The sequence below is a fragment of the Tiliqua scincoides genome, chromosome 6, assembly GCF_035046505.1.
Source record: "Tiliqua scincoides isolate rTilSci1 chromosome 6, rTilSci1.hap2, whole genome shotgun sequence".
In the NCBI taxonomy this organism is placed as follows: domain Eukaryota; kingdom Metazoa; phylum Chordata; class Lepidosauria; order Squamata; family Scincidae; genus Tiliqua; species Tiliqua scincoides.
The window spans coordinates 30,776,033-30,801,573 of NC_089826.1; the positions used below are offsets into that span (position 1 = coordinate 30,776,033).

The following is a 25,541-nucleotide window of genomic DNA, read 5'->3' on the forward strand; positions in this document are numbered from 1 at the left end:
TCAAGGTTTCACTGTGTCTGGTGACAGCTGGTGGTTACGAAAAAAGTGCATAATGGGAAAGTGGGGGAAGTTTTTGTAGGAGTCTCTCATCTATTATCATTAAAAAGGAATTTCCTTATATATAATTCAAGCAAATGGGATGTTAGAATCCCTTCATTGTGTTCTTTAAAGAATTATGTGAAGCTGTTAACTTGAAGGGAAGCTGGTGGGTTCTAACATACCTGGCTATTTAACTCATCCATTACACGTTCCCTTCAGATGTCGGTTACAGAAGCCAAAGCATGTATGCATTCAGTTGTGCTAGGTGTACAGTCTGTGGAAACTGACTGAAAACTATGGGCTTTTCAAATTCTGTGAAATCACCTATATTGTCTCTTGTGGTTTTAGGAAATGTAGATGAAGAGCCATCATCAGTTACTGGTCGTAAAGATTCATTAAGTATTAATCTTGAGTTTGTGAAAGTGAGCTTGTCAAGAATAAGGCGTTCAGGAGGTGCTTCCTTTTTTGAGAACCAATCTGCAAGCAAATCTGCAAGCAAGATGGACACTACGTTAATAAACATATCTGGTACTTACCTTGCTTAATGTAGACTTAGTACATCAAACATTGTTAACCCTTCATTGCATATTTGGACGTCAAACTAAAACGTCTTATAATGTTGCATTCTTGCTCTGTTATATAGATATTGATGCCTGCTTGCATTTAGATTAAATTGGTGACCAGACTTTTTAAAAAAATAGAATTTGTCAATTTGTGACTCCATGGTGATTCTTGAAAACATGGTTTCTGACTTGTGATGCATCTAAACTAGTGCATTCCTATATATTTGATGCATATTGATTGTTTGTGATCTGTACAGTGTGCTATGCTTTACTCTGCCAGTGAGGCATACTGTTTCAGATTCAATCACACTCTGCTGCTCCTGTTCAGATACAAACATTTTGTCAGGCTCCCCCCATCAGAATTTCAGAAAAGGCAGATATAGCTCAACTTTCCTTTTGGAATTTTTTCCGAAGGTTTTCAGTGAATTAAGTGTTACACTTATTCATTAAAATGAGTTTTAGAGGTAAATAAAAAGTCTCTGCATTATTGAAAGGCATTGAGAGGTTTAAAAAGGCAGAAAGGAAAAATCCTTCTATTGAGTAATATTTTCTGCTTTAGTCCTAAAATCAAACAGTGCTAAACTTGTTTATGTAATTGAATCTTAAGTACAACACAGAGTGACCTTTAATCATTCTGTAAAGTTAAACAAGCTAGCTTTAAAATATTGATTACGTATTTCTTGTTTGTTAGCTGTTTGTGATATAGGATCTGCGTCCTTTAAATATGACATGAGGAGACTCAGTGAAATTTTAGCTTTCCCAAGAGCCTGGTACAGGAGAAGTATTGCAAGACGCCTTTTTCTAGGTGACCAAACCATAAATATGCCAGGTAAGTGGAACATTTCAACAGGTCTTTAAAAATGCTGTATCCTGAATTTGGCCACAAATTCTGAATTGTAACTGTACTAAATTGTGGAGAATTCCCTATCTCATTACATTTTTTTTAAATGAGTTTGACACCCCTGGTCTGTCTAAACTCGAGGCCCAATCCTATGCAAATGTCCAGCACCAATGTAGCCATGCCATCGGGGCATGTGCTGTATACTGAGTGGGAAGGGCAGTCACGGAGGCCTCCTCAAGGTAAGAGAACATTGTTCTCTTACCTCTGGATTGCACTGCAACTGAATCAGCACTACAAAGTTGGATAGGATTTGACCCTTAGTACTATAATAAACCATGCATCTTCATTCATGTACTCTTTCTGAGGGGAAAAGTCTGTATTTAAAATAGTGATAACCTTTTTCTTTCCATCCTCTTATTGACAGAGGAGTTGAAAGGCATGCCTTAAGCCTGGGTGGAAGACTTTGGAATGGGCTCAGCAGAAAATGGGGTTGAGAATGGTGTGGAAGAAATAAAGTTGAGAAGTGTGGAAAGGATGAGTTTGGAAGTTTAATTGATTAGAAAACAGGAATCAACCTTAACAATTGCTATCTAGCAGTTTTAACAATTGCTGTAGGAGTTTGTTAATTAAAAAAAACTGAAAAAGCATGCTGCAGTAATCTTGTTGTATTTGCTGTTAAAGCTGCATGGCAGATTACTAGCTAACCAAATTTTTTTTCCCCATTTCCCAGTAACGAGTGGCCCTGGGACACCAGATTCTATTGAAGGAGTGAACCAGCACATGTCACCTGAATCATCACGAAAAGCATACTGTAGGACCTGGGAGCAGCCCAGCCAGTCTGCTTCATTTTCACATATGGCTCAGTCACCCAATGTTTTCAATGAGCACAATACAAGCAGCAATATGTCACCTGGAACAACAACTCACAGTTTAAAATCTCCAGCTGTTTCAAGATCGAGGAGTGTGTCAGACTCTTCTGTTCCTCAGAGAGGTAAGAGAATAATAAAAAACAATAAAAAGTGGACTGCTAGGTAATGTTGCCAGCTGCCTCTATATAGACACAGCTTATGATGGGATTTTCAATAATCAATAATTTGTCATCACTGGGACAGGCCTTGTATGCTGCTTGAGCTCTCCTCTTTTCCTCAATGACTGGTGTCAACTCCTCAGAGTGGGCTTCAAACCAGTCTGCCGCCTTATTGGTCTTCTTGCCGAATATGGACAAGGCGGTGTTGTAAACGGTATTCTTGAAATGTTCCCATCTGTTGGATGCGTTTGCGTCGGCCAGGCCTGGAAGAGATTCCTCAAGCGCTTGTGCAAATTCCTCCACTTTTCTCTGATCCCGGGTCTTGCTGGTATCAATGCGAGGTCTTCCTTCCTTTTTCGTGTGATACAGTCGCTTTGTTTGCAGTTTCACTCTGCTGCACACCAGGGAGTGGTCAGTGAGCGCAACCTGCAGGTCCTCCGAACTGCTCGCAGCAAAGTCCAACAGACTGCCAGGAGATGTGCTAACGACTACTGGCTCCAGCTCTGTTCCGACATACAGATAGCAGCTGACACGGGCAACATCAAGGGGATGTATAATGGTATCAAGCAGGCCCTAGGTCCAACACAGAGGAAAATTGCCCCTCTGAAGTCTGCCACAGGTGAGGTCATCCAGGATCGGGCGCAGCAGATGGAACGCTGGGTACAGCACTACTCTGAGCTATATTCCAGAGAAAATGTAGTCACCGAAGAAGCACTGAACAACATTGAGTGCCTGCCTGTGCTGGAAGAGCTTGACAGTGAACCAACCCTAGAAGAACTTCACGTGGCCCTGGACTCCCTTGCCTTTGGCAAGGCACCTGGAAAAGACAGCATCCCTGCTGAAGTCCTAAAATGCTGCAAAGAGATCATCGTCACTGAGCTGCATGAAATCCTCTGTCTCTGCTGGAGAGAAGGTGGAGTACCTCAAGACATGAGGGATGCAAACATCATCACGCTGTACAAGAACAAAGGTGACAGGGGTGACTGCAACAACTACCGCGGCATCTCTCTCCTTAGCGTTGTAGGAAAGCTGTTTGCCCGAGTTGTACTAAAGAGGCTCCAGGTACTTGCAGAGAGCGTCTATCCAGAATCGCAGTGTGGATTCCGAGCCAACAGGTCCACCACTGATATAGTATTCTCCCTTAGACAACTGCAGGAGAAATGCAGGGAACAACGACAGCCACTCTTTATAGCCTTCATAGATCTCACAAAGGCTTTCGACCTGGTCAGCAGAGACGGCCTCTTCAAGATTCTCCCCAAGATCGGATGTCCACCCAGGCTCCTCAGCATCATCAGATCTTTCCACAAGGACATGAAGGGCACTGTTGTCTTCGATGGCTCCACATCAGACCCTTTTGACATCCGAAGCGGAGTGAAGCAGGGCTGTGTTCTTGCACCAACCTTGTTTGGGATTTTCTTCGCTGTCCTGCTGAAGCAGGCCTTTGGAACTGCAACAGAAGGCATCTATCTCCGGACCAGATCAGACGGAAAGCTCTTCAACCTCTCCAGACTGAGAGCAAAGTCCAAAGTCCAGCTGAAATGTCTGCGTGACTTCCTCTTTGCCGACGATGCAGCTGTCACTACCCACTCTGCCAAAGATCTCCAGCAGCTCATGGATCGTTTTAGCAAGGCCTGCCAAGATTTTGGACTGACAATCAGCCTGAAGAAAACACAGGTCATGGTTCAGGATGTGGACTCACCTCCCTGCATTACAATTTCTGAGCATGAACTGGAGGTTGTCCATGACTTTGTGTACCTTGGCTCAACGATCTCCGACACTCATTCTCTCGATACCGAGCTAAACAAGCGCATCGGTAAAGCAGCTACCACGTTTTCCAGACTCACAAAGAGAGTCTGGTCCAACAAGAAGCTGACGGAACAAACCAAGATCCAGGTCTACAGAGCTTGCGTCCTGAGTACACTTCTGTACTGCAGCGAGTCATGGACTCTTCGCTCACAACAGGAGAGGAAACTGAGCGCTTTCCACATGCGCTGCCTCCGACGCATCCTCGGCATCACCTGGCAGGACAAAGTTCCAAACAACACAGTCCTGGAACGTGCTGGAATCCCTAGCATGTATTCACTGCTGAAACAGAGACGCCTGCGTTGGCTTGGTCATGTCGTGAGAATGGATGATGGCCGGATCCCAAAGGATCTCCTCTATGGAGAACTCGTGCAAGGAAAGCGCCCTACAGGTAGACCACAGCTGCGATACAAGGACATCTGCAAGAGGGATCTGAAGGCCTTAGGGATGGACCTCAACAAGTGGGAAACCCTGGCCTCTGAGCGGCCCGCTTGGAGGCAGGCTGTGCAGCATGGCCTTTCCCAGTTTGAAGAGACACTTTGCCAACAGTCTGAGGCTAAGAGGCAAAGAAGGAAGGCCCATAGCCAGGGAGACAGACCAGGGACAGACTGCACTTGCTCCCGGTGTGGAAGGGATTGTCACTCCCGGATTGGCCTTTTCAGCCACACTAGACGCTGTGCCAGAACCACCTTTCAGAGCGCGATACCATAGTCTTTCGAGACTGAAGGTTGCCAATACAAAATTTGTCATAGAGGGACAGAAATCTATTTTACGGCATTATGGTTTGAAGACTGTTTCTTTTTTAGGAATGTTCTGGACCTGTGATACTAAACTAAAAGTTGTTCATGTTCTAGTGAAAATCAAGCACTATATTTTAAACAATTTAGGGTGCAAGCCTAACTCCTTATGTCAGTGCTTTCCAGCACTGACATAAGGGCAATGCAACTCTGAGGTAAGGGAACAAACATTTCCTTACTTTGAGGAGGCCTCTGTGAGTGACACCCAACTGCAGGATGCAGCACATGTCCCATTGGCACCACTATGCCAGTGCTGGAAAGCACGGACATAAGGGGTTAGGATTGTGCCCTTAATTTCTACTCTGTAAATCAAAGTGGAATATAAAAACAGGAAGAAAAATCTCATTTGATGTATGGACACAGGCTAAGAGCATTTGCATCCATTATATGAGAGTGTTGTCACAAACATGAAATTACACACAGTCTGTTGAGAGGGAATAATAAGCTGACACTGGCTTTTAATGGTTAATAAATAAAGAGCCCATTGCCTGTATATAAGTAACAATGCCGACGTTTTGAAAATAGATACCTATATGCTGAGGTCTGGGAAGACAGCATTAGGATGCCTTCTTCCAATTTTTTGTCTCCTATCAAATCTAATTCAGTGGTAATAAGGATTATAGGGAGCTGCGGGGGGAGGGAGAAATTGGGCAGAGGTACTTAGAATGAGTTTATTTCCACATGCAAGTAACCTTCATCCAAATTTGTCTAATTCTCTCATCTCCCTACAGCTTCCCACACATAATTACAGTATGCACTATTGTAGAGTTTCATCCACCCTTGGGAGTGGCTTTTCAGAGGGTATGGGGGAGGGACAAAAAAGCTTCTTTCCGCTTGTGCATATCAGCATCCAAACCATGGTTCTTGCTTGTGTTCACAAACAGCTTCATAGGATCATGGTCATTCATACACACATTGGTTGTGACTTTTTAGAATATAAGTGCTGTTACAAATATAGCCATTGCCAGGCAGAGGCCTCTAAGAAATGATTCCACATGCTAGCACTTTGTGCTCTTGGTAGCTGCTGAATTGGTGCTGACATACATACAATGAAACTGATATATATGGTAAGTAGCTTTGAAAATGAATGATCCTCTTGTAGAGTTTCTACTGCATAGAATATTATTTTAAAAATTCATATAGTACCAGTAGCATTTGCACTGGTTCTGAGATTAGCACACATCATGATTCTTGTTTAATTGACAAACCATGATAATGTTTTGTTCTAGATACTGTCTCAAAAACATCAACTCCATTTAATAAATCAAATAAAGCTGGAGGTCAGCAAGTGACACCATGGGAGACACTGGTTGTGTTTGCTATGAACCTGAAACAATTAAATGTCCAAATGAACATGAGCAATGTGATGGGAAACACTACGTAAGTAAATCTATTGATTGCTAAAACTTTGATTTTTTTAATTGATGTCTCTAGACATTTTTTAATTGTGTGAATGTCTGTTTGAAAATGTTTGTGGTTACACCTTTTGGTCCAGAAAGCACCTCTTATTGAACCAATCCCTAGGTCTCTTCAGATAATATGCCCAATGGAAGTTGTTCACTCTTAGTGTCCCTTCTAGGCTGGAAACTGTTTGCCTGCTCTGCTGGCTATAAGCTTTGTGCTTATTGCATTAGTTTAAAGGAAGAAACATTTTCCTTTCACGCTAAGGTCATCAACCTAAACAAAGGGAATGGGGCATGGGGTGGTGGGGAGAGAGACTCTGTGGCATATTGAAAAAAAAATTGCCAGTCCACCACGTTGGATAGTTCGAGAAGCACTGGTTTAGACCCATAAGTATATCTCCTTTTCTGTACTGAAACTTTGCCACTCAACTTTTCTCAGCTTTTGTTTTGATCAAATGATAGTTTTAAAATAATGCATGTTTAAAGAACTGGCATTTAAATTACTAACTGCAAAGTTGTAAAATATGCTTACATTTTTGTATTTTTAGCAAAATGTAAAAGGCACATTTTGAAAGGCACATCATTTTCTGTTTGTTACTATTTCAGGTGGACTACTAGTGGTTTGAAAAGTCAGGGTCGTTTATCTGTCGGCAGTAACAGGGATCGAGAAATTAGCATGTCGGTTGGTCTGGGGAGATCGCATTTGGATTCAAGAGGAGGAGTGGTTGGAGGTACTATAGATGTTAACACTCTGGAGATGGTTGGTAAGTTGGAAACACTGTGTCTAATTATAGACAGTTGACACTTTCACTAGGCAAAATTAGTGAGAACATAGTCAGGGCAAGTTATGCTATATCTCAATATAGCTGTATATTTTGATATCATATATATATGATATCAGTCGGCCCTGATATATATATAGCCTGCAGATGAGAAGGGCCGACTGTACAATCCAGCCAAGGACATACTATATCTCATTGAACTCTGTTCTGAGGTGTTCTGAGGCGTTGAGAGGCTGCATGCAGCCTCCTTGCACTTCAGAAGGTTTCAGAACAGCTTCTGGACATAGCTGGAAGGCACTTCTGGTTGCATCCAGAAGGTGCTTTGAGGGTTTTCTGCATCTGCGGATATCTGTATCTGCAGGGGATCCAGGAATGGATCCCCTGTGAATACCAAGGGCCCACTGTACCCACTTTTAGATTTCTGATCTGCACTTCATGTTTCCTGGTATGCAGTTCAGACCTTGACAGCAGGTTTTGGTAGTAGTACATTTCACAGTTTGCAAGTATGGAACGTGTAAATTACAGAAGGTCCCTAATTTACAAATGTTCAGTTTACAATTGGGTTCAACTCTTTGATGCAAGTGCAGCTGTGAAGATATTAGCAAAACAAATGGAAGATGCTTATAAACAACTGGAGCTGCTGAAAAGTTTGAAAATATCAACTCTTTGCTGAAACAACAAGGAAAAAACAACAGCTCAGTAACACTGGATAACACTGAAAAACTGGGGATTTCTGAAGGCAAAAGAGAGGGAGAGGATGAAGGAAACAGTCAGTTTGGTCAATGCTGATAAGACATAGGGAGAGCAGAGATATTGTAAGGCACAGGGGAACATTAATACTATACAGGGGGCCCCCCTGTAGCCATGGATCCCGTATCCAAGGTTTCAGTTAACTGTGGATCGGGTCCATGCTACCCGCCGCGTGCATCCCTTCTGGAGGTGAAGGGAGCTCTACTCCCCTCACCTCTGGAAGGTGGTGGGGTGTTCCCCCCTCATACCCATGGATTCACATATCCCCAGGGGGTTCTGGTATAGAACCCTCAGCGAATACAGGGGTACTCCTGTCTTAGAAAAAGTGGGCCTTGAATGGAGGTAACTCCAACAACAGAATAACAAAACAAAACAAAAAGGACATAGTGGAAATGGAAAAGGTGCAAAAGACAGCGACTAAGATGATTACTGGGCTGGGGCACCTTCCTTATGAGTAAAGGCTACGGCGTTTGGGCCTCTTCAGCCTAGAAAAGAGACACCTGAGGGGGGACATGATTGAGACATACAAAATTATGCAGGGGATGGACAGAGTGGACAGAGTGGATAGAGAGATGCTCTTTACACTCTCACACTTTCACTTTCACTCTCACTCTCACACAACACCAGAACCAAGGAACATCCACTAAAATTGAGTGTTGGGAGGGTTAGGACAGACAAAAGAAAATATTTCTTTACTCAGCGTGTGGTTGGTCTGTGGAACTCCTTGCCGCAGGATGTGGTGATGGCATCTGGCCTGGACGCCTTTAGAAGGGGATTGGACAAGTTTCTGGAGGAAAAATCCATTATGGGTTACAAGCCATGATGTGTATGTGCAACCTCCTGATTTTGGGCTATGTCAGAATGCCAGTGGAAGGGAGGGCACCAGGATGAGGTCTCTTGTTATCTGGTGTGCTCCTTGGAGCATTTGATGGGCTGCTGTGAGATACAGGAAGCTGGACTAGATGGGCCTATGGCCTGATCCAGTGGGGCTGTTCTTATGTTCTTATGTTTAAAACACATCCACGTTTTATCACTTCCAAGCAAGCAGTGGCATAGCTAACGATCCTGCTGCCTGGTGCAGAACTCAAGATGTTGCCGCAGAAGTGATGTCACATCTGGAAGTGACATCACTTCCGCGTTTTGGTTTCACACCCACTTTTTAAAAAAGTGAAAAATAAAAAATCTGCCACATCCCCCAAGCTGCCTCCCCCCAGCACCAGCTCCCTCCTACTTCACCTCCATTCCCTCTAAGGTCTTACACTGGGCTGCTCCTGCAGTCCTGTCAGGCTCATGGGGAGGGGGGAGAAGCAGTCGCTGCCTGAACTGGGCTAGGCTCTCAGGCTCCTGTCCCAGCCCCACTTTCCTGGGAGTAAGTCCCATTGGCTATAGTGGGACTTACTTCTGAGTAAACCAGAACAGGCTTGGGCTCTGAGTTGCAATCTTCTCCACACCTTCCTGGGAGTAAGCCCCATTGGCTACACTGGGACTTACCACTGAGTAGATGTGACAAGGATTGGCTCTGTGTGGGTGAGTGAAAGGAAGGCTTTCATGCTGCAGCTGGGAGGAGAAGGACTTGGGTCTTAGGGCAGGCAGGCAGGCAGGCAGGCAGGCAGGCAGGCAGGCAGGCAGGCAGGCAGGCAGGCGGGAGTTGTACCTGTCTGACTGAGGTTCTAATCCTGTCAAAGGATTACTCCCACACTTTCCTGGGAGTAAGTCCCATTGGACACAGTGGGACTTACTTCTAAGTAGACATACATAGGATTGTGCTCTGAGGTTGTGCAGGAGGTGGTGGAGGTGGGGGCAGCGGGCCTCATCCTCCTTCCCTCCCGCTGCTGGCTCTGGTGGGATAGGGGCAAACGAAGCCTTCGGTGCCTGCAGCTGTTGACTCTCAGCAGAGGGAGGGAGGAGAAGGAGGCCCCGTTGCCACCGCCTCCTCCTACTGCACCTCCCCCCCCACATTGAAGCGCCCCACGAAAGCCTTCCAAAGCCCCGCTGAGGTCTCAGGCACAGCAGAGCACAGCTGCAAACTTTCTCCTCTCAGTGCCTGCCGCCGCCACCTCAACCCCTATCCAGGCTCCACCAGCAACAGAGACACAGCACGTCTCCTCGCCACCTTCTTGCCCAAACGCACCATTCAGGTAGAGTTGCCCCGATGTTGCCCCTCTCAGCAGCTGTAGCCTGGTGCATTTGCTACCCCCTGCACTTATATAGCAATGCTATGTTGGTTCAGGCAAAAACTCTTAAAATCTTCTACCCAGGCTGCTTGCAAGCTAAGGCACAAAAACTCAGATCCAAAGGTTAAGAACAAAGGCAGTTTACTTACAATCTGATGCAGAGTTATACAAACATTTCTCACATCAAGGTTCTTAAAACTAGAAGACCAGGAGCCCTAAAAAGCTGCCCCTGGATGCATGCAAGTATAATAAAACAATAGTTAAAACAGAGATTAAAGTACACTCTCCTGTTCTACTAAAGTCAGCAAACAAGAAGCTATATATACATAAGGAGGAATCAGCAAGGGGACACACCCTTTAAAAAGACCATTAAAGGGACCACATAGAATTTCAACATTAAAGAACCAGATACTCAACTAATAACCACTACTCAGTGTTGTTATTCCCCAACACGCTACTGCAAGCAAGAAAAGTAGGCAGGGTAAAAGATGAATTTGATCAAGGCCCCCTATAGCTAACTTCTACTCTCCTTAAAAAGCAAACACACTGAGAAAATCTTAGTCTAAATTTTATAATTTAATTATGAGTAATGTGACTAAAAATTAAGACCAAAGGAACATTCTAATTATAGCACCCCTCTGTGTTGTAATTGTTTTGGTCCAGTGGACTCTCAAGAGTTTTACTTTTGTCCACAGGCAAGGACAAAAGCAGGTTTGGAATTACACTGACTTACCCAGTTACAGATGTCCACGTTATGAATGGGTGTGTTGTTGCTTTTATACCAGCAAGATAACTCTGGGCGAGGAAGAACTGAATGTTTCAATTTAAATACGTTTTGACTTAAGTACATACTCCTGAAACCTAATGTGTGCTTTAAGAAGGACTCCATTGTTCCTTACCTTAGCCGTTAACTGTCTTGTACATTGAGTATTCAGTACAAGCATCTGGGGAAGGATAAACTAGACAATATCAAATACTAATTTGGCATAGTGTAGATTAAATTCCTGCAGGGCACCCAAAGTGTGCAGGAAAACAGCGTTTAAATGTATTAAATTTCAAATGGAAGTCTTGCACTGCTTCAGGAAGTGTATTGGCTTATTTACTGGCAACACTAGTTTATTTATTTATAGAATTTATATCCCAATGAAGGGCACTCAAGGTGACTCACAAATAAAACCATACTAAAAACATAAAATGTACATGTGTGTATAAAAATAAAACATTTAAAAACAATAAAACACAATAAAACTTGGATCCCATATTAAAATACGTTCAAAAAGCACCATGTCCCCTGGTGTCAGCATAAAAAGGCTTCCCTGAATACAAAGGTCTTAAGCCCCTGCCGAAAGGACTCTAAAGAGGGAGCTGTTCTCAATTCCAGGCGGAGGGAGTCCACAGATGGGGAGCCACCACCAAGAAGGCCCTCTTTCTTGCCGCCATCCCCTTCTCCTACACTGGTGGCGGCACAGTTAGAAGAGCCTCCTCTGATGATCTGAGAGGACAGGTTGGATTGTATGGAAGGAGATGGTCCCTCATATACCCTGGACCAGAGCCATTTAGGGCTTTAAAAGTCAAAACTAGCACTTTGAATTCAGCCCGGAAACGAACTGGCAGCCAGTGTAGCCGCCGAAGCAGCAACCCAACTGAGTCAAACCGACAAGTCCCAGCAACCACATGGACAGCTGCATTCTGCATTCTGGACCATCTTCAGAGGCGGCCCCATGAAGAGTGTGTTGCAGTAATCTAATCTGGATGTCACTAGGGCATGGGTCACTGTGGCCATATCTGAGTGACCCAGGCATGGTCACAGCTGGCGAATCAGCTAAAGCTGAGCAAAGGCTCCCCTGGCCACAGCCGCTACCTGGGAATCCAGGAGCAGCTGTGGATCCAGGATCACCCCCAAGCTCATAGTTCTGAGTAAGTCTTTGAAAATGTTTGTCTGCATAGTGTGGTCGTTCATTGCAGCCTCATGGCCTACTGGGTGAGGATTACTTTTATGCAAAAACCTCAGTAGAATGCTGCCACAGGAGGAAAATTTGCACCCTGAATCTTGGGGAACCTGAGGTTCTCTTTCTCAGTCCATTGTCTATATAATGTACATCTGACAGATCACCTGTTAGCATGGAAGCCAACTGACAAGGCTATCCCCAGTCTGTAAACGCTTGGACTTCCCAATGTTGCATATATGCAACAGGGACCAAATCTGTACACCTGTGGGCCGGGCAAAAATAGGTTAAGCTAGGTGCACTCACACCCTTAAAAAGGTTGTAGACCTTTTTACCCTCCTCCTTTGACAGGCCATCCCCCCTCACATACTGCTAATATTGCTAGTCAAAGAGTACAATGTGATCAAAGTAGTAGTACTGTTTTGGTTCCCTTTGGAACTAAGCTGATGAGTGGATAATTGTTTTTCAGCTCATATTTCTGAACATCCCAACCAGCAGCCAAGTCACAAAATTCAAATTACCATGGGCTCTACTGAAGCACGTGTTGATTACATGGGATCTAGTATCCTAATGGGTATTTTCAGCAATGCAGACCTTAAGCTGCAAGATGAGTGGAAAGTTAATCTGTATAATACTTTGGATTCCAGCATTACTGATAAAAGGTAAGATTTCTTGATATATCTATGTACCCTTTTGCACATATGCTTTTAAATCAAAATTCTTGTTTTCAGGTTGTTTCCTCAAGTCATTAATATATTGTTATCTACTGAAGTTGCAAAATCAGTTTGTTTTAAATTGGCTCTCTTCAGAATAAAGGAAAGCCATGCAAACTCCTGGATGCTATTCTTGTGTGTTCTAGTGAGCTGTTTGTCCACGGAGACTTGAAATGGGATATTTTTCAAGTAATGATTTCCAGATCAACCACTCCAGACCTCATCAAAATAGGAATGAAACTCCAGGAATTCTTTACTCAGCAGTTCGATACAAGCAAGAGAGCTTTGTCAACATGGGGACCTGTTCCTTATCTTCCTCCAAAGACTGTGTTCAATAATGTAGAGAAGAGCTCACATCAACAATGTATGTATTAATGTTTATCTTTGTGTAGTAGTAATTGTTACAGTCGTGTAAAGTTAAGTATATTCATATTTGTGCTTTTGAACATCACCATAAAACTATTGAAAAATTTGCCTGGAATGTTGGTGTTGCACATTAGCACATTTAAAATGGGGTTATCCTACTGTAACATATCATAGCACTTAGGCATTCAGATGCAGATTATGAGTCAGTTAAGAGGTATAATAATCTTTTTATTTAGTAGCATGTATCATTCAATAGTTATACAACTTACAGCGCAATCCTATCTTGAGCTGGAACAGGCAGGCCAGGAGGCCTCTGCTGTATCCAGCACAAGGTAGGGGCCAAAAGTGGCTCAGTCGGAGGTAAGGGGAAACTCTTCTACTTACCCCTGGGTAAGCCACCACAGCTCCTTGAACTTGCACCACCTCCGGAGGTGGCATAAGTCTGAGGAAAGCAGAGCACCTTGAAGTCAATCTGCACTGCTCGGAAACTGGGGTTAGGATCCTGCATATCTGCTGGGTCCCAGCCCTGCCTCCTGCTCCCCACCCGCCTGCCCCCAGAACCACCCTCCCCCTGCCCCAGAACACCTCCCTCCTGCCTCCTCCCCACTCACCCCAGACCCTTGTGTTGGCCAAGCTTGGCAAGCCTCCCTGTCTGAGTTGGCTTGGAGGCTGGATTCAGCCTTCACAGGCTGGTGTACGTCCCTGCGCCGCCCAGCCAACTCTAGAGGAGGTGCAAATATGCTTTATGGCATGTTTGCAACTTTCCTGGGCTGGTGCAAGGGACTTGCGCTGGCCCAAGAGCCAATTTGGATTGCATCCTTAGTAATTTTATGTACTAAGGTGGTCAAAGTTTTTAAGTCCAAGAGGTACAAATGGCTGATAGTCATACTGATGCTTCTTGCCAAAAATGTAATCTCAGGGCTGAGTGAGTTGAGAAGAGTTGAATGTCATTAATGAAATTCCTGCTAAGATTTCTAGACAGACGCTCAAGTTTTAGACCGTATACACTAGTTTGTACAGTTCATATTAATGCCACCTGACTTTCTTTGTGTGTTTTTATTTTCTAGTACTGGATGCAGCACATCATCGCCACTGGCCAGGTGTTTTAAAGGTAGTATCAGGGTGCCACATATCGTTATTTCAGATTCCTTTACCGGAAGATGGAATGCAGTTTGGAGGCTCTATGAGCTTACATGGGAATCACATGACATTGGCATGTTTCCATGGTCCTAATTTTCGTTCAAAATCTTGGGCTTTGTTTCACCTTGAAGAACCTAACATTGCATTCTGGACTGAAGCACAAAAAATTTGGCAAGAAGGTACCTAAAGTATATTACATCCTTTTTAATATAGGCTCTTAAATTATGATTAAGATTTCCTTATCAAAATGGCTTCTTTGTGTTTTGGCTGAGTGTTGTTTTAAGTGTTTTTACAAGTGCAAATTCTGAGCTTAAGACTGCATGTCAGACTTAATACTTAATTGCTACACGTCTATTACTATAGGGCTTAGGTGGACAGCTTTACTTGTGGGCTCCTTTGGCAAAGACTTGGTTACCTTAGAATCAAGAGAGCAATGAGCTCATATCCACTATCAACATGATGATCTTGTCAATATGCATCAAAGGGGACAGTTTACTGACTGGTTGAAACTAGATTAATCTTTGTAATGTGATGGATATGGCAGTCTGGGATCACAGGTGGCTATGGGTCACATCTGATATTGTAGGGGCAGCTTGCTGAGTCGTTGATTGGCAATTCCCAGATAAGAAAATATGTAATGAATTTTGGTACCTATATCATATTTTGATAAAAAATGTGACTACATATTGTCTTTACCTCTAGTTACAACATACCTTTTTAAAAATAGTTGCTGCAAATTTTATAATTCTGACTTAAAACATGATTACAGACTCAATAAGGAAATAACCAGGTTTCTAAACCATCCACTTCCCCAGGTTCCAGTGAGCATTCTACATATGTAGTGCAAACACTAGACTTCCATTTGGGTCACAATACTATGGTCACAAAGCCTTGTGGAGCCCTAGAAAGTCCAATGGCAACAATTACCAAAATTACAAGGAGGCGTCATGAAAATCCACCACATGGAGTTGCAAGTGTGAAAGAGTGGTTCAATTACGTTACAGCTACAAGAAACGAAGGTGAGGCCTATTCTTCTTAATTTGTGATTACAGGTTGTTACAGAGATTTACAGTACAGATCCCCATATCTGCTGATCCAGTATCTGCGGATTCATTTACCAACAGATCAGACACAGGCCCACCCCTGGCATGCACACTTAACATGTGCGTCACCTCCAGAGGGGAGTCTGAGCTCAGCAGAGGCTGAAGACGTCCATCCCTGGTCTCTGCCAGGCTCAGACTGAATTGTATAGCTCAAAACACATGACTTCCAGTTTCACGGAGAAACCAAAAGTGACTTTTTAATGCCTTATAAGGCATTGGGAGACTCGGGGAAGCCTGCAAGCTTCTAGCTAAACTGAAGAACTGAATGTGCAGGTAACCAGTCTGCACACTACAGAGAGGAAACTAACTCAATATTAACAGGAAGCAGGGAGCAAGTATCCCTAAGGAGCTTACAAAAATTAAAATAATTTCAAAACACTGTTACATTACCTAGAGGTATCAGTAGAAAAAAGTACATCACCACATCAAAGTGTAAAACTGCATGTCAGACTGGAGCAGAACAATATTAGCTCACTGTGGAGTTGCTCATAAAGAGCCTGGTTTCCCTGTTCACTGAAAGGTGAGCATCATGATTGTATAGTGATCACTGTAAATTTGAAATCTCTGTTACAAGCTCATTCTATGTCATTGGCATCTTAATGAAAGAGAGCCCAATTGTTGTGGCATACAACAAATGTGTATACTCATTCTAAATACAGATTTGACAAATAAAACCCTGAATTATACTAAATTGGGAAGTTTACATGTTACATGTCTGCTTGAACTGTTTTTTCCTATTGTATTTAACAACATTTTAAAACATACAAGTAGCAGCTTGTCAGTGTCTTGTACTTGCACATACTCTTGGAAATTAGTAAAGAATTGGAAACTTATACAAACAGGTATGAGGCTGTAATGCTCAGGGCTGAATAGCTGATAGAAAAGTTATTCTATATAGCAGTGACGAACTTGTCAGCTATTACAATACCACAGGCTATTTCAGATACATCTAATAATTGCTAATGAATTTTAAACAAGATGTCTAAAAATAGCATTTGCTCTTCTTCCAGAGTTGAACCTTCTTCGAAATGTTGATGCAAATAACCCAGAGTATAGCACAACAGTGAAAAACTCCAGCTTATTAAGTGGTTTCAGAGGAGGATCCAGTTACAATCATGAGACTGAAACTATCTTTGCATTGCCAAGGATGCAGTTAGACTTTAAATCCATTCATGTTCAACAACCACAGGAGCCTTCATTACAAGGTAGAGTGTGCAAATTCTTCTAAACTTTTTAATGCATATCCCATGTAAATGAGAATTTATGCACTTTAAAACAATGTAGCTAGATAAAACTGCGTGGATTATGATTATGAAGACAGCTAGTTATCATGCCTGTCACAAGCTTGTTCCTATATAGCGGTCACAGATACCTACCTTTACTCCTTATCAAAAGTCTGAAATATTAAAATCAAGTACCACAAAACGGAATATTGATTTAACTTGTTAATTCCCGATCCTTTTAATTGTTACTGTTCAGACAGAGGTTCCCAACCTGGGGTGTCATGATGCTCCTGCCGGGGAAGCCCTGTCTCTGCTCCCTTCAGGGGCAGGGGAAGGGCAACAGCAGCAACATGATCGCTGCAATTAAGCTGCTGCCTGCAGTTAAAGGGGCTTTTTTGGCCTTTCCTGAAGCTCTACTAGCCTCCTGGGGGGTCTAGGGAGCCTGCAGACCCTTCTGCAGGGCTCCCTGCACCTCCAAACTTCTGAAAATAATAAAAAGAGCACTTCTGGTTTTGTGATGAAACCAGGAAGTGCCTTTTTTATTTTCTGAAGTTTGGAGGTGTGCAGAGGGGTCCACATGCTCCCTAGACCCTCCAGGAGGCAAGCACAGTCTCAGATATGGCAAAAAAGCCCCTTTAACCCCCGGCAGCAGTGCAGTTGCAACAACTGCATTGCTGCCTTTGCCTCTCTCCCACAGGAATTTACAGCAGTTGCCAAACTCCCAAAGAGTTTGAGTACCACTGCTGTAAGAGGCTGACTGCAATTGTAATACTGTAATTCCAATCAGCTGACAAATAAGCTATTCTAGTAACATAATCAGAGCAGGATTGAAATAATGCACAGAGTAACTTTGTTCTTTCTCCAGCATGAAGTACCCATGGGGAAAACAAAATGGATTGAGTACTTACATTTTCTTTTAAGGGTTTAAAAGGGAAAGTTTAAGGGAAAGTGGTAGAATTCTAGTTAATACAGGCAATAAACAAGGGACTTGACTGGGATGTAGTCATAACAACATAGTTAGTGAATGCAGCTTTATTTCAGTATTTTTTCATGTTTTGCACCCACTGTTAGAAAATTACATGTCTATATCTTCTGCTTTGATGCAACAGAAAATGGGAGGGGGAATTTATCTGGTGTTAAGTACCTAGACACAATGCTGTGTGGTATGGGATTTCTTAAACCAGGGCTCTCCAAACCCCGCCCTATGGGCCGGATCCCCTGTGAGCGTTGCTTACTGTTCTGCGTACTTGTGCCCAGATAAACTTGAAAGAAACACATAGGGGTAAGCACCACTCAAGAAGGAGAGGTCTTTTTCTGGACACAGCAGTTTCCAATTTGGGGACCTTTTTCAGGATACAGCAGTTTCCAGTTTGTCTTAAACCAGCTTCACGTGAATATGTCAGGAGCACTAGGCTTCTGTTTAGAACTTCACCTTGCTGAAGGTGGTGCACTGCATATGCCATAAGGTAGATCTGCATTGGCTTGAAGCAATTGTGTGTGTACCTGGGTCATCTAAGCAGAAATGCCTTAAAGCAGTGGTTTCAAAACTGTGCACCACCACGCCTTGTCCCCAGACTGGCTCTCCCTGGCATCAACATCTTAGATCATACAAAATCTTGCAAGACACCAAATGCTGGTACCTGGCCAAGCCAGGAAGAAGAAGCTGTAGGGGCACCATAACCCTGGTAAGTTTGGTAAGTTACATGAGGCTATATCCTCAAATACCTGTATTGGCAGAAATTTCACTATAAAGTCATGGTGGAAACAGCTACAGTTGTCACAACTAATAGAAATAAGTGCTTGTCTGTATTTTTAAATACACATTTTTACTATTAAATGCATCATTGAGATTGTGCTTGCATGCAGTCAACACTCTGCCAAAATGATTTATAATATCTCATTACAGATGCAAATGCTAAGCCAAACGTGGAGTGCAGTGTCGTAACAGAATTTACTGATCACATATGTGTAACTATGGATGCGGAACTGATAATGTTCCTGCATGATTTAGTATCCGCTTATCTTAAAGAAAAAGAAAAAGGTATGGAAATCGGTTTCTTGATTTGTGTAGTAACTTGTGTAGTAAATGATGGTTTCTTCAACTAATTATTTCTATAAGATTTTAATGCTATAAATCAGGGGTGTCCAAACTTTGTGGCAGGAGGGCCACTTCATCTCTCTGACACTGTGTCGGGGTCTGGGGAAAAAAAATTAATTTACATTTTAAATTTGAATAAATTTACATAAATGAATATATTACAGATGGAACTTATTTGAATGAGTGAAGGTCTTGCAATAGCTCAAGGCCTATAAAACCTTTCCTTCACTGCTGCTGCTACATCACAGACGTGAAACAGCAAGCAATGCAGGGAGCCCTCATCTCACAGGTCACGCGAGATGTTGAACAGTTGGCCAAGAGCAGTTGCATCAGGCCAGAGCAGGCTCCAGCAAGTCTCCGGAGGGCCAGAGGCTCATTGGAGACTGGAGGCTTCCTGAGGGCTGGACTGGGAGTCCTCGAGGGCCGCAAGTGGCCCCAGGGCCGGGGTTTGGGCACCCCTGCTATAAATGGAGGTATTTGTTTCCAGTGGGTAAGATATGATTACAGCCTAAGTCTTACTGAACACAATGAGCTTACTTCTGAATAGTATAAATAACATTGTTTTCAAATACCACTAGTTGTAAAAGTTATTTTTAATACTTTTCTAAGAATATTGCATTTGTGTTTCTTCGCCCAAAATTGCTTTAAGTTAGGATGCTTAAGAAGTAAACAAGATCTGGTCAGAGATAAACTAATTTACTGGGGGGGGGGGGAACTATTGCGCCAAGATCATATAAAAATACATGGGAATGGTATAGAAATCTAAGTAAGAACTTAAGAGAACTTAGCATATCTAAAATGGATTTTGTTGTAAATACAGTGGGCCATTGTAACAAAATCCATTTTAGATATCTAGATATCCTTACTTGTACAGTTATGTTTCTGTACCATTCACATGTATTTTTATATGATCTTGGCACAATAGAGTTTTTTCCCCAGTAAATTAGTTAACTTGTCAATGGCAAAGCTGGGGGAATACATTGCTTTGGGTACTACGCCTTGATGGGGTGCCTACATGCACCCCCCATGGCAGTTCTTGAGGCAGGTCTCCTTCGTGAGATGCCTCCAAATGGCACTTGTGATTTTTGCTGAAAACCGGAATGGCCTTTTAAGGCCAGGGGGAGTGGATGGGGGAGGGTTCCAAAAATTAATGTGCCCTTGTTGCAAGGCCAATTGGCAACTCAGATAAGCAACTCAGAATGACTCGGTACACAGGGATGAAGGTTTACAGGCTTTTATTGAATTGTATACAATTGGTTCACGGGAGTCATGTCCAAAGCATGGACCCCGTCTGAACGGTGGTCCTTAACTTTTATACCACACAATCCTTTGTCTGAAAATCTAGACTTCTCATTCGCTGAAAGTTTGACATCATAAATGGGGCTAACTCTTAATAGGATGTAGATAAAATACTATTTACATACAAGATGGAAAATAGGTGGGCAACATACGAACAAACCCATTGATTGGCTCTCATTTACATACAGGTGGGGTGTCATATTAAAACTTTGCCAAAATTACACAATTTCCAAAAGTTTCCAAAACCATCTGTAACATTTTGCTACATTTTGTAATGATTTTGCTACATTTTGTAACGGTTTGCTGTAACATTATTCCATCAAGCACTGACCTTCACTCATGTTTATCAATCTAACTAGGGACCTCTTTGAGAAAATAGGTTTTCGTACTATCCTCATTAAAAGGAACATACTAACACTTAAACACAAGTGTGAAGACCTTAATTTGGCAGAACTTCTAACCTATTTATTGACATATATTCCTTTCATACCCTTCTTAATTAGGATGGCCTTGCTTATCTCTTCTGCATCTTTTCTCCTGGTTTTAGTAAATCTTTGTGGGCCCTCTGCAAACCTCTGCGAACTAAAATCTTTTTAAACTTCCTTTTAACAGTTTTACTATATAATTCTATTTATGACTACTATAGTGGTGTATAACCTTGCTAGAAGTGACCTTTTCAGCCAGCTTCTTGTGACCTTTCATATATTTTAACATCACTGCATCACAACTTCCTTTTTAACAAATCCTTCTCCCATTCGCCTTACTCAGACATTACATGCCAAGCAAACTGTTTGAGGTAACCCTGCACCAGCCCCCCTCTTTTCATCTCAGTTGCAATTCACACAAAGGACTCTTTCTTAAGGATGGTCCTGGTTACCTAACTAAATGTTCTAAACTCGTCTCTGCAGGTGTCTGTCAAGAACATCCTTGCCAACTAAGATAAGGATGTCTGCAATGTTAAACTCTTTGTCTAGTTTTCTTAAAACTTTTCTAAAATCATGCATTTTGTTTATTTAAGACTTACTTCTAATCACTACCATATGTCTCATATGTCCCATATTTGTTGGTTACACTTTAAAACAAAGACTATATATTCATATGTTTTTCCCTTCTTTTGAAAACTTAGAAGAATAAACAAGTGAGCCTTTGGCAGCAAGCATGGTGATAGCCTTGGCCAGACCTGTGCGTCTGCCAAGAAGGAGTCTTATCTTTGCTACTCCCTTTCTAAACTCCAAAGTGTGTAACTTCTGTAAAACTAGCAAACAGCTTCTAAAAATAATTTTTCTTCAAGCAACTTGTTCTCTGTATTTCTATGCTTTTATCCATGGTTTAACCTTCTGCACAAATGGTATCAAGCTGCTCTTTTCCATGGTGTATATGTTATAGTATTAAAATGACTTTACGGTCTAGGGTCAAAGGTCACCATGCCTCACCCTGGGTGCAAGAGGCCCTAGCTATGCCACTGTGTAAACACAGTTTTACACATCTTACGCATCTTACAGTTAGTATTTTATGGTACTGAGATATTTATATATTTTTAAATGTGCATATTTACTTTCTATAAAATATTATTTATAAGCTTCTCTTTAATTAGTAAAGTCCTGTCATTATATTAAGAATCTTAACTGTATTTTAGTGTAAGATTCTGTTCTGTCTTCTAGCCATCTTCCCACCTCGCATATTGTCTAGTCGGCCAGGCCAGAAAAGCCCCATCAGTGTTCTTGATGAGAGTGCTACCGAGAAAGAATCAGAAGAAGGCATTACATACACAACTGTAGATTGGAGAGAATTTATTTGCAATACCTGGCATCTGGAGCCCACACTAAGGTATGTCTATTAGCAGTATAATAAGTCTAGTATTTGGCTTGATTTCCAACTGTTTAACTTCTGTGTCTTTTTATTCTGCTAATGAGAATCAGCATGTAGAAATTTCTGATATGCCTTGATGATCAGATTAGTAAAATATTTATTAACAGGATACTAGAAATGTAACATGGACATGGGGGAAGGTAGAGAATACTCATCTTCTCTGTAATTGCTTCACATATTAGAAAAAATGTTGGTCAAATTTGTGGTATTGAAAATGGAATGAACTAAAACAGGAGCCTCCAAACTGGCCTGCAGGCCAGTTCCAGTGTGCTAGAATAATCATTCCAGGTGAAGCCTTATTCTGTCCTGCAGCCCCCAGTGTTCATGCTGGATCATCACGGAGCCTTGGGCTGGGAAGCTGCTTCTCCAGAAATTGCGGCACAGAGCATTCTGGGGCGACATGCAGTGTAAAGAAGCTCACTGGCGTGAGGCTCCGCAACAGTCCAGCCCAAAAATTGGTGGCTGTAGGGCAGAACTGTAAGGCTTCATCAGTGCTGTGCTTGGAATGATAATTCCGACAGAAGTGTCTTGCCTTGAATGATTATTCTGGGCCATGGTTTGGAAACCTCTAGTTTTCGAGGAAGGGGTAGATCCCATTTATTTTTTTGTTTAACTTTTCTAATACATCAATATATTCTGCCACCTCTTTTAATTTCCATTTCTCTTTTGCTGTCAGTAGGCAGTTTAGTGGCATGTTTATATGCACATATTCTCTCATCTCTGCATACAACTACATTTGTAAGAATGCTTCTGTAAATACAGTTGGTACTCTGCATGCACTGATTCAATGTATCTGAGGTCTGCAAGTCGTATAGCAACTGTTCTGTTCCTCAGTAATCTGAGACATTAACAGTATTGACTAGTCCTGTGCACATGACACCCTGATACCTCTTTTCTGAATAGTATTATGCCCCAATTAGCCAACATGGCTATTCTTTGTATTAGAAGTAGCTCCAAGTTCTAATTCTGAGATTTGGGGCTTTGTATGGCCATTAACTGGGAAGTGCATGAAGTCTCTAGGACAGTGGTTCCCAACCTGGCAGGGGTGCTTGCCAGGACCTTTAAGGGTACTTGAAAAGAATAATGATGGAAAAAGGCAGGTCTGTATTAGAATGCCTTGTGGGGTTGGCAAGACAGGAAGGAAGGCAGCTAGCTGGCTGCGAAAGCCCCAGCAATTGCTAGCTTCTGGTCATCAATTCCTGTATTGTCAAATATAGGTCAGTAGTTGAAAACATTTGAAATTTGAATTTGAAATAACAGGAACTGTATTAATTACAAACATTTTGCTGATATGAGAGGTACTCTTTATGGAAATGGACTGCTAAGGGGTATGCAAGTGAAGAAACATTGGGAACCACTACTTTGGGAAATAAAACAGCAACACAAGCCATGCAGTTTGACATCATACAATGTTATATAAGTTGCTCGTATAAGTAGCAAAATACTTCTTGCAGAACTACCTCAACCTCAGCTGTGTGCTGCATTTCCTTGGTCTGTACACAGTGACATCTCTGCCTGTAACTCTTGCATCTTCTAGCCTTTAATTTCAAAGCTCTGAGTGCATCTTCTGTTAAGCTGGATGCTTGATCTCTTATTTCAGGAACAAGGTCAGGAAAAAGTGATTGAAAAGGACAGACAGGAAACATCCATAGCCCAATCAAGGAAAGCTCCTGTGCAATAGCAAGGAGCACGGTGACATACCTCAGTTGTTTATATAAAACTCTGCTTTTCCTAATTAAATACTGTTACATTGGGTAGTTAAAAAATACCCAAATATATTTAAACTGAACAAAAGAATTTTTTAAATCATTTGGGCTAGTGCATTTTTATTAACATTTTCATGCTTGATATTGAATTTCATCCTTGATACTGAATTCCATCAACAAACCTGACCAAGAGCTAATCCTCTGATGGTCAGAGAAAATACCTGAACTCTCTTTGGGAAGTACCAGTTCTGAAGCAATAAAAGGCATAATCTAGCCAGAAGTTATTTGTTCCCTTTTTTCAGTCTTCTATTATATTTATAGAGATTATATTGGATGAATAGTACCATGTTCATTATCATCCATTTAAAGCAGCTATTATACACTCCAGTAAAAATTAAATTGGTCTAGAACAGGGGTGCCCAAACCCCGGCCCGGGGGTCACTTGTGGCCCTCAAGGCTTCTCAGTAAGGACCTCAGGGAGCCCCCAGTCTCCAATGAGCCTCTGGCCGCCTGGAGATTTGTTGGAGCCTGCACTGGCCCAATGCAACAGCTCTCAATGTGAGGGCGACTGTTTGACCTCTCGCGTGATCTGTGGGATGAGGGCTTCCTCCCCTGCTTGCTGTTTCACGTCTGTGATGCAGCCATGTCAGCAAAGGAAAGGTCAGCCTTGTTTTGTGCAAGGCTTTTTATAGGCCTTGAGCTATTGCAAGACCTTTATTCATTCATATAAGTTCATCTTTAATATATTCATTTATGTAAACTTATGTAAATTTATTCAAATTTTAAATGTTACCTAATTCCCCCCCACCAGCCCCTGACACAGTGTCAGAGAGATGATGTGGCCCTCCTGCCAAAAACTTTGGATACCCCTGGTCTAGAAGAATGTGCTTCTAATGCGAAAAGAAAAACTGAAATTCATTTTCTACTTCAAATATTGATAATGACAATCTTTTAAATTTTAGATTAATCTCTTGGACTGGAAGGAAGATTGATCCTGTAGGCGTTGATTATATACTTCAGAAGCTGGGCTTCCATCATGCAAGAACTACTATTCCTAAATGGCTCCAACGTGGAGTCATGGACCCACTGGACAAAGTTCTCTCAGTTCTTATTAAAAAGCTTGGAACTGCATTACAAGATGAAAAAGAAAAGAAAGGAAAAGACAAGGAAGATCACTAAAACTATCTTAAAATTAATGTGGCAAACACAGTTTATATCTTTTCTGTTTTACACTGAATTTGACGATATAATTTTTAAGTATGGTTTACACTGAAAGAACTTAACAACAGTTTTTTTACTACATTTTAAAACTTGATTTGACATTGTGAGTAATTGTTTACTGTGGTATATGATGCCATTTTGTATTCAGCCTAGTATTGCATGACCGATGTTTGTGAAGAAAACTGTAAAGCTGCTCCTTAGCATTCAGTTTTATTATGTGCAATATTCTGCCTCTTTAAACTACAGATTAACTGTGAATTTTCAAAACTTTTACTGGCCATAACACTGAAAATCCTTTTGGATAATGTGATTCCATGAATGACTTTTTCTTGTCTATGTAGATTGTATAAATGCTGTATGTATATAATTTATGGTACTGTGATTGCCATAGTGCTAAATCATTTTAAGTTGGTTACACTTGGAATAAAAGTTAATGTCATAAGTGTAATTTCTTTAAAAATCCCATAGTAGTGCTGCCAGAGGTGTGGGGGGAGACAGTATACAGTAATTTTATCGGGATGAACACTCACGTTAAATTTACAGCGTAATCCTCACTTGTCTACGAGCCGGTGCAGCCATCCCTGTAAAGCACATTTGCAGCTAATTGTGAGTCAGCAGTGCAAGCCCAGTGGCCTGCCGTTGCTGCAACCTGGAACAGCACTGACCGGCACAGTTAAA

General features: G+C 42.1%; 1 protein-coding gene across 8 annotated transcripts in view; it reads left to right on the forward strand.

Annotated features, from left to right (window-relative positions):
* BLTP1 (bridge-like lipid transfer protein family member 1) overlaps positions 1-25,292 on the forward strand; it is a 160,644-nt gene extending 135,352 nt beyond the window's left edge. For all 8 annotated transcript variants that reach the window (XM_066633009.1, XM_066633002.1, XM_066633007.1 and 5 more), the window contains 13 exons: positions 388-567; positions 1,294-1,431; positions 2,174-2,434; positions 6,300-6,450; positions 7,080-7,237; positions 12,595-12,787; positions 12,985-13,202; positions 14,272-14,523; positions 15,160-15,363; positions 16,458-16,652; positions 18,577-18,711; positions 21,729-21,894; positions 24,605-25,292. In XM_066633009.1, the coding sequence (XP_066489106.1) occupies positions 388-567; positions 1,294-1,431; positions 2,174-2,434; positions 6,300-6,450; positions 7,080-7,237; positions 12,595-12,787; positions 12,985-13,202; positions 14,272-14,523; positions 15,160-15,363; positions 16,458-16,652; positions 18,577-18,711; positions 21,729-21,894; positions 24,605-24,821 (2,468 nt within the window). In that variant the 3' untranslated portion in view covers positions 24,822-25,292. The remainder of the gene's footprint in view (positions 1-387; positions 568-1,293; positions 1,432-2,173; positions 2,435-6,299; positions 6,451-7,079; positions 7,238-12,594; positions 12,788-12,984; positions 13,203-14,271; positions 14,524-15,159; positions 15,364-16,457; positions 16,653-18,576; positions 18,712-21,728; positions 21,895-24,604) is intronic.
* The last annotated feature ends 249 nt before the right edge of the window (positions 25,293-25,541 follow it).